General features: G+C 47.5%; 3 protein-coding genes across 4 annotated transcripts; 2 read left to right on the top strand and 1 right to left on the bottom strand.

Annotated features, from left to right (window-relative positions):
• Positions 1–358: 358 nt before the first annotated feature.
• Positions 359–4,139, bottom strand: LOC120952548 (leucine-rich repeat, immunoglobulin-like domain and transmembrane domain-containing protein 3). 2 transcript variants are annotated; one of them, XM_040371940.2, is made up of 6 exons: positions 3,911–4,139; positions 3,703–3,828; positions 3,473–3,641; positions 1,439–3,386; positions 1,235–1,328; positions 359–854 (listed from the first exon to the last, which is right to left on the bottom strand). In XM_040371940.2, exons 1-6 carry the CDS (start codon positions 3,973–3,975, stop codon positions 491–493), a joined length of 2,766 nt encoding a protein of 921 aa, XP_040227874.2. In that variant the 5' UTR covers positions 3,976–4,139; the 3' UTR covers positions 359–490. The 2 variants fall into 2 exon arrangements, with proteins under 2 accessions (XP_040227874.2, XP_040227872.2); XM_040371938.2 differs by having other exon boundaries at positions 1,235–1,346.
• Positions 4,140–5,066: 927 nt separating this feature from the next.
• Positions 5,067–6,125, top strand: LOC120950227 (troponin C, isoallergen Bla g 6.0101-like). The gene is made up of 4 exons (XM_040368091.2): positions 5,067–5,471; positions 5,538–5,804; positions 5,873–6,004; positions 6,079–6,125. The coding sequence occupies exons 1-4, from the start codon at positions 5,435–5,437 to the stop codon at positions 6,105–6,107; spliced, it is 465 nt and encodes a 154-aa protein (XP_040224025.1). The 5' UTR covers positions 5,067–5,434; the 3' UTR covers positions 6,108–6,125.
• Positions 6,126–6,506: 381 nt separating this feature from the next.
• LOC120950500 (troponin C, isoallergen Bla g 6.0101-like) lies at positions 6,507–8,695 on the top strand. The gene is made up of 5 exons (XM_040368586.2): positions 6,507–7,106; positions 7,190–7,456; positions 7,530–7,661; positions 7,753–7,773; positions 8,381–8,695. The coding sequence occupies exons 1-5, from the start codon at positions 7,055–7,057 to the stop codon at positions 8,392–8,394; spliced, it is 486 nt and encodes a 161-aa protein (XP_040224520.1). The 5' UTR covers positions 6,507–7,054; the 3' UTR covers positions 8,395–8,695.
• Positions 8,696–8,994: the final 299 nt, after the last annotated feature.

Raw genomic sequence — 8,994 nt, forward strand, 5'->3', positions numbered from 1 at the left:
TCTCTTTCTCTTCGTCTCTCTCTCTCTCTCTCTCTCTCTCTCTCTCTCTCTCTCTCTCTCATTCGCTGAGTGTGAAGGAAAAACAAATGCTGCTTGTGTACTACCGTTCACTGCCGCTGAGAACGGGGGGAATGCTCATAATCCACTATAAACCAGTACGTGCGACCGCCGGCATGTGGATCAGGTCTAAATGAAGATACACCCTCGGTAATGGGACATTTACAGACGGCCCTCAACTTGGCAGTAAGATCGCATGGATACGATAAAGTTCTTGCAACGAAGCTAATGCAGCTCTGGTGTAGAGGTTTTGGCAATGCGCCTACGGGGAGCGGCGAACCGGGACTGCCCAAACGCGAACTATTCTACCAGACTAGTTGTCTGTCCCGTATCCGTATCATTTATTTAAGTTGCTCCATAACCATACACACAAACACACACACACACACATGCAGACAATTTTCGGTAAGTGGCTGTGGCCATGCACGGGCTCTCAGTGGATCACTCCGCCACAGGACGACCGGTGTCGATTGCTGCGCAGTGACTGATGAAGCGTACCGGCGCTCCGTCCCATGTAACTCGTCCCAGCCGGCTCGTCGTAGATGGCCTGCTGCTGCTGCTGCTGTTGCTGGGCAAAGTTTAGCTTAATCTCGGACTTTTGCTTCTTGAGCCGCTTGCTCGGATGGGGCGGCAGGGGCGGCGGCGGCGGCTCGTTCGGGTAGAACTCGAGCGAGGGCCGCGAGCGGTTCTCCATCTTCCAGGAGATGTACTGGAACTGGGTGGTGGGCACGACGGCCGACACGTAGCTGCGCCCGCTCTCGATGCTCGTGTCCGACACACTGCGCTGGATGTTTGGCCTGTTTGGATGGGAAGGGATGAGGGGCAAGAAATGAGTGGAACGTTTGCACGGCACTGTATCAGTGGACGGCGAAAATTAAATTTTGCCTAATTGGATGCGCGCCATGCACCGTGAGAAGCGCCCGTTGGCACACCATTGCTCTACCATTTTGTAGAATTGTGTTCCGAAGGGGGGGGGGGTTCCATTTGTTCGAGCAAGGCAACTTTGCTCGTTAGAGAGGCAAAACGAAAAGTTCCACCGGTGGACTAAGAAAGTTGCGTGTCCCATGCAATGTTCCGCGTATTTCCTTCAAGGATTCTCTCAAGACTTCAGAAAACTGGTCACTAAACTATTTTCCAAGTACACGGAACCTTGAGTTCGAAATCTCGATTCACGTACCTTTCGGGCGTAAGTGGCTTCTTCGGTGGCATCGGTGACATGTACGTGTTCTTCACGGTATTGTTTTCCACCGGCAGGACCGACGCTTTGGAGTCTGTAACGAAAGAGAACCCTTCAAGAGTAGCCCACTTCCTGGAACTGTTGCAACGAAACCAACACAAATGGCTCCCAGCGAGTCTCTTTCCCTTCCCGTGGTATACTCACGTGTTGACTGATACAGGGACATGCTTTTGAAGAAGCAATACGTCACCAGCACACCCGTCAGCAGGGCAACCAGAATGGACGATATGATGATGCTGATCATCATGATCTTTTGATCCTCCACCAGCCATGCGCGCTGACCGTACACGGGCAGCAACCGATAGGGCAGACAGTTAAACGGTGATACCATCACCTCGTGCAGACTAAACGCACAGAAGAGGTAGTTCTTGTCCGGCACCAAGTTCACAATGCGCACCTGCTGACTGCTGAGCGTCTGGCAGTGAGCGCTACTCTCGATATTTGTGGAAAACACAGACGCTAGTGTAGAGGTATCATGGAACCAAAGCACCGCTCCGTATGTCGTCTTGTCAAACAGCAGCTCCACGACGCCTTCCTGCGCTTCGGAGATGGTGAACAGCTTCGTACGGGTGGCCACGTTGAGGGAGATGGTCCCAAAGTCAGTCGAACGTATCAGGCGCTGCTGAGCTTTCTCTGAGCTAATCTCCACGGATAGCGGATTGGCCGTACTTTCGCACTGGAGCTGCACAAAGTTGGGTAGCACCGTAGGGACGGGATGGTAGGTGGTCGATGTGGTCGCATCGGTAGTGGTGTGTTCCGGTGAGGTACTGTCGGTTGTGGTCACTTCTGGAGTGGTAGTTGTAGTGACCGGAGAGGATTCAGTAGTGGTAGGATCCGTTTCTGGCGTTGTGGTCTCGTAGGCATTTGTGGTGGACGTTGTTTCTGGTGTAGTAGCCTCCGTAGTGGTGGTGAATGTAGAGGTTGAAGTGGTGGATTCAGTGGAAGTGGTGAGCTCTGTGGAAGTGGTGAGTTCTGGAGTAGTTTCCGTACTAAGTTCAGTCGTTGTGTCGCTGACAGAAGTAGTTATAGAAGAGGAGGAGGTTGTGTATTCAGTAGTGTCCGTTGTTGTGGAGTCATCCACCGTCGATTGATCCTCCGTTGTGGTGTCATACGCCGATGAAGTCTCTTCATCGGTGCTACTCGTTGCTATTGCCGTCGTATCGTCCTCCGTCGTCGTCTGTAGGGCCGTTGTTGAGCCGCTAGTTGACGTACTTGAGCCATCAGTTGGAGCTACCGTAGTAAACAGTTCCGTCGTTGTTTCGGTCGTAAGTTCACCAGACGGTATAATCGACGAAGTAGACACCGGACACAGCATAGCATTACGTACCAGCGCTCCCCTCAATTCAACTGGACCGTCACAAACAGGCTGGTCCAGCACCAAGTTGCTGTTTACCAGCAACTCCTTCAGATATTGCAGCGAGCAGTCACAATACCAGGCATTATCTTTCAAATATATCTTCGCCTCCGTACCGCGCAAACAATCGAACGTGCCCGGGCTAACGCTCGTCAGCTTGTTGCCGATCAGATGGATCTGCTTGACGCTGCTGCAGATGTCGTGGAAAACTCCCACCTCCAGCGACGTGATGTGCGAGCTGCGCAGGTACAGGCTGGTGAGCGAGGGCAGATTAGCGAAAGTGCCCTGCCGGAGCGTGTCGTCGAACGAGTTGTACTCGAGTGAAAGTATCTCGAGGCGTGGGAGCGTCGCCGAGCCGGTCAGATTTTTCGGCCCAATCCCGTCTAGGCTGCTCTCGATGGTGAGGCGCGTCAGCGAGTACTTCATCGGGCTGAGCACGTACGGGTCGATCTGGCGCAGCGGCAGGTTGAGCAGGTTTAGCTCCTTTAGGCTTTGCAGCCCTAAAAATATGCCCGTCGGCAGGTGGTCGATCATGAGCGATTGCAGGGTTAGTACGGTCATGCCGAACATTGGACCAGCGTCGAACGATTCCGGCTCGATGGTGGCGATGTTGGAGTTGATCAGCAGCAGTGACGCAATCTCAAGGTCAAGATCGAGCTGGAGCCAATTTCTGCGCAGCACATCCTCGGCCGTCTTCAGGCCGATGACGTTCAAACCAAAGGTGGAACAGGAGTAAACCTATTGTGATGGAGGGGGAAGTGAAAGTGTGTGTGTGAGAGGGGTTTGTTTTTTTTTGTCTGTGAAGGATGGTTTTACACTCTAACCTTGGCCAGCTCTTGCACTTCCGTCGATATATTGATGACATTGACGTCGGAGCACTCGATGAAGCATAGGGATATCATTTTACATCGCACCGCATCGTCGTAAGCATCCACGACGAGCAGTGGATACACTTTCCCAGGTCGTGGCATCATTGTCGTGGTGGTGGATTCACTGCAGAAGAAGAAGGTCCTTTTTATCAACCTTCAACCAATTCAATGCTATTCCAACGCACCTGTCGTCCGCTTTCGTAAAAATGTCAGCCAACACAAGGCACATCAGAATGGAAAAACAAACCACACAGAACAGTACCGCCAGGCAGCCATTGCGATTCCGGTTCCAATCGAGCGTCGGATAGCAACTGACAGAAATAAAAGACCACGGTACCTCGATCAATTGCAATTGAGTTGGGTGTTACAATTTGGAACTTAATTCTCTCAAACCTTTTACTGCTGGCCATGTTGCTTTGTGGCCGGTTGGAGCTGGTGATTTTCACACGACCCTTCATCCTGCCTGCCCAGGCGTGCGCTTAATTGTATCCTCCAGATGATTGGTTCACTATTTGAACGTTCTAGGTGGTTGAAATTTGCTATTTTGCATACCAAGAGTCACACTTCCGGATGCCAAATTAGTACTGACACGGACCGCCAGCAAAACTCGTTGACACTCATTAGCGTGTCACTCCGTTATCGGTGTCACACCATTTGGTACGGCAGCAGATATGACAAAAGGGGAGGTAGACGCGGCAAACGAGGAGGGACATAATCATCTAATCGAATTGAGCATGCATGCATTGCAATCAGGTTAGCAAATAGCGTGCCGGAAACGGGTGTGAAGTATGGAAGGATGGTCGGCCCAAACGGGTTGGTTCCATTTTCCACTCTGCTCTGCTTCGTTCGTGCTACTCACCGCTGTTGGAAAAACGGAACGTTGTTTGGCAACGCACACTTTGTCACACACAATTGTGCCCGATATCGACACTGATATGATGATTGCCCGGTGTCGGCAAATATAAGTTATCGTAGAATAATTTAGGGTTGGCTTTGTCGATTAGTATGGTAAGTGGGGGTGCGGTTTGGGAAGGATGTTTGTTTAATTAGAGATATCGGCAATGTTTCTGGAACCGTTTCGTGGAATACAGATAGCGAGTGAGACTGAAATAAACCAAGGTTTCCAACGTGTTTTCGAATACTGGTGCCGCTAAGCTTGTTATGTGTCGTTAGTTTAATTTACGGTTGTTAACGGTAGGCGATACGGAAAACCCCTGCAACGGTTGAAATTTGAAGTAGACCATCCGATTGCATACCTGTAGGCGTTTAAGTTGCAATGAGGAAGCTTACGTTTAATCGATTCGTTCATCGATTTTTGTTGTGTAGTGCTTCTGTGTTCTTTTTGTTCACTTTTGTGATTTTGAGTGCTTTGGTATGTTTCAAATTTTCAAATTCTATATTAAAATCTTATTTTTTAACTTAACATTAAAGTATGTTTTATCATAAAAAGTGATAAACATGTTTAACATTATTCATACGTGTCTTTCAAGACAATTTAATTCAAATTTTGCCCCTGTCGAAATGAAACTGTTAACTAAAGATAAAACCCAATGTTTATGTTGTGGTAAGCTTCTCTTCCCTTCCTTGAATCACTGATGCACCCCATTCGATTACAATGATGGTTGCCTCCCCATCTATACGCTGTAAACGACATCATCGAACCTCGGTTTGATCATTTTGTATTACAATGTTGTACCACTATCGGCGAGTAAATTTGCCTCAAAATAGCAAAACGCAACCCACAGCAAGCATCTGCCTCGCAAACGATTGTAATCAAACAGAACAGATGGAACTGAGGCGTTTACAAAAAGGACCAGAGCCACCGTTACCACGGTTAGTTCTGTCACGGCGATTCGTGAGAAGAGTGTGATAATTGTATTATTCCTGTGATTAGTGATCACCAAAGCACATAGCAAAATGAACAAGACCGAGTTGAGCAAGGACCAGATGAAGAGTGAGTGTTATTTATTAATCCTTATTGGCGATGATGATCCATTTTTTTACATGCACCAAATTACAGTTCTGAAGGAATCCTTCGAAGCGTTCGACATCGAAAAGAAGGGCAGCATCTCGGTAGAAGTGGTCGGTACAATTTTGGAGCTGCTCGGCCAAACACTGTCCGAGGAGGAGCTCAAGGAGGTGATGGAGGAGTACGATGTGGACGAGTCGGGTCAGATTGAGTTCGATGAGTTTCTGGAGCTCGCGTCAAACTTTGTCGAGCCGGAGGAAGATTACGACGCGTTGCGGGCCGAGCTGCGCGAGGTGTTCATGATGTACGACAAGAATGGTAAGATTGTGTGCTGTGATGTATGTGAAGTAAAGGGAGATATTAACCTGTGCTATCTATGTCTATAGGAACCGGGTTCATTCCACTGGATGTATTTAAGAAGATTCTTCAGGAACTGGATGGTGCAGTGCCAGAAAATGAGTTGGACGACATTATTGATGAAATTGATGCGGATGGTTCAGGAACGGTTGACTTTGAAGGTTTGAAAACTTTTCAACAAGAAGCTTAGGTGATTGATTTTTAATTATTATATTTGTTTTGTATATTTTTACAGAGTTTATGGAGGTGATGACGGGTGAATAAACGGACAAAGAGCTACAATGCGAGGTTTCTTTTATGCAGTTTATGTTGTGGATTTTATTTTTATTTTTACTATAGTCAACAGCTGTTATGAATTCAAAATATTCGACTGAAAATACCAAAAATCGTTTCGAAAAGGCAAACTGGCTTCAAAGAGTGAAGCGGAATTAACAATGATAAGTAACATTAGGTATGTGATATTTATTCCTCTGATCGTTGTTTTACTCAGGATGCTCCTATCAGTTTAGGTAATAATATTTATATAATTAAAAAAATAAACATAATAATCCAGAACAATATCGAAAAGCTTAACAAAACTATGTTTTAACTTATCACAACCATTGCCTGAGAAAAACAATTAGCATGTATTTAAATAAATTACTCTTATTTATTTTATTAGTGCAACATTTACATCATCTCCTAAGTCATCTTTTAAAACACGGTCAATCACATTTTGGCAGCTGTTCATCGATGATAGTGAAAGCCATCGCTGCTCAACGTTCATCTCACCAGCTCACCACGATCACCCACCCCGAGATTGCCCTAAGGTCGGGCGAAAGTATGCAACATGCATTCCACAGCTCGCGCCTTCCCGGGTGGCTGGCTGTTTGCTGTCCCTTTATCACCGCGGCCATAGCGTCATCGCTGTTGAGCGCGTGTCATCCGAACGCGATCGATACGTTGTGTGTGTGTGTGTTTACCAATCGGTGCTGCAGATGGTGGTTGCAGCTGATGCATCTTGACCGCTGCACATCGAAATAGAGCGCAACCATCCATAAGCTTTCCGCCCGCAAACGATTGTAATAGTTTGCGGGCATGGCAGAGGGTTTTAAAAAGCGATTCCCTGCCACCAACCGGCCACGGTCAGTATTGTGACAGTGTTCAAGCTGCTATCAGTGTGCTTTTCTTTCCCTTCGCGCTAACGAATCAAACCAGAAAATAAGCTCAAAATGGAAAAGTCTGAGCTGGCAAAGACTGAGCTGAGCAAGGATCAAATGAAAAGTAAGTGTAGGCAATATTTCCCATCCATTGGAAACATTTCAATTGAAGTGTTTTCTTCCACCCCTTTTTGCTCCTACGGCCAGTCCTGAAGGATGCCTTCGATGCGTTCGACATTGAGAAGAAGGGCAGCATCTCGCTGGAGGTCATCGGCACGATTATGGAGCTGCTCGGGTACGGCATGTCGGAGGAGGAGCTGAAGGAGGTGATGGAGGACTACGACGAGGACGAGTCGGGCCAGATCGAGTTCGAGGAGTTTATCGAGCTGGCCTCGAACTACGTCGAGCCGGAGGAGGACTACGATGTGCTGCGGGCCGAACTGCGCGAGGTGTTCATGATGTACGACAAGGATGGTAAGCGCTGGCAGCAACATTGTCTTTACGACACACCACCAGGTTGCATAGTGTAACGTTTCGGGATTTTTAGGAACGGGCTTCATTCCGGTGAACTCGTTCAAGGCGATCCTCCGGGAGCTGGACGGTGCCGTGCCGGAGAACGAGCTGGACGAAATTGTGGATGAGATTGATGCGGATAGCTCGGGAACGGTTGACTTTGAAGGTAACTAGCGGGTTACTATGGCTTTCCCGGGATGGGCCCGGCTTAAGTAACGTGCTGCTAACAAGCTGCCCTTTTATCCTGTTCGTTTCAGAATTCATGGAGGTTATGACAGGTGAATAAGAGCAGATGGAGGGGTTTTTGGTGTGTGCAAATGAGCAGAAGGTGCATTGCTAACCTCGTAGCAATGGGGAAGGAAAAGTGGGCGTATAGTAATTATGATGGCTGTACTGTACTTACTGTGTCCCGGTTGTGCGGCTGTGTAAGTGAGTGTCCTTACCCCGTTTTGTCCCATTTACGTCTCCATCTGGATGTATCTTTTCCTTGCTCGTTGTCTTACCGTGTCGGAAGTGTCATTTCCATGTTGCATTGTGCTGTCCCGTGTCCCGACGTGTCTAATCGTTGGAGTTGTTACAGCCCCTTGACCTGTTGCCGCTGTGGTGTCCCTTTTTTGTCTTGTTGTGCAGATGCGGCACAAACCGTTTGCTTAGCTCGTATTGCTTTTCCTTAGCATTTCCGTTTCACTTCGTAAACGCAGTAACAAAGGCGCACACAACATGATGGCACGGATGCCCAGCAGCAGCTCGATGCGGAAATGACACAACACTCTGGCAGATGCACCCTCGGGCCAATCGACCGTTGCAGGCACCGCGCCTTTGGGAGTGGGTAGGGCGTATCCGAGGTAACCGTTTCTAACCGTTTGTTTGACTGGTTTTTCACAGGACCAAGTGAATAAGCGTGCATCAACATCACCAAACGCACTGGACCCGGTGGAAGCTGCGCTGAAATACCACAGCAAAAGGGAGGTTACGTACTGGAGTTGAGACGCCTCGAGGATTCCTTTTATTATTATTTTTGCTCTACACTCCCTGATTATTAGTTACGGAAAATGATAGATTTTCTTGCTGCGAAGAATCGGGTGTGTTCTATAAGGCGATCTTTTTTCTTATACTTCTTTCAACTATCCTTTTTTGAAAGGAAATCATTCCGAAAATTAAGTAAAAGAGTGAAATAAAATTTTGGATAACAAACGCTTAGCAGACTTGCTTATTTTTACCAAAAAAAAAAACAAACCGAATAAAAAAGTTTAAATTTAGACTGTGCCAAACTACGTGATTTTCAATGTTCTGGTCACCCTGTCAAGGATACTAACATATTAGAGCTTACTGTGATCGTATATGATACAAAGTTCTAATAAGAAAATGATTGTTCGACGAAAGACGAGCTGTACCTCAATATCAGATGCATTCGTATGGACCAATGTTCAAATAGGAATTTGTGTACAATGTCTCGTTCGAGCATAGTCCTTCCACACAAACTGGGCGAAGTAGTATAT

The sequence above is a fragment of the Anopheles coluzzii genome, chromosome 2, assembly GCF_943734685.1.
Source record: "Anopheles coluzzii chromosome 2, AcolN3, whole genome shotgun sequence".
Lineage (NCBI taxonomy): Eukaryota > Metazoa > Arthropoda > Insecta > Diptera > Culicidae > Anopheles > Anopheles coluzzii.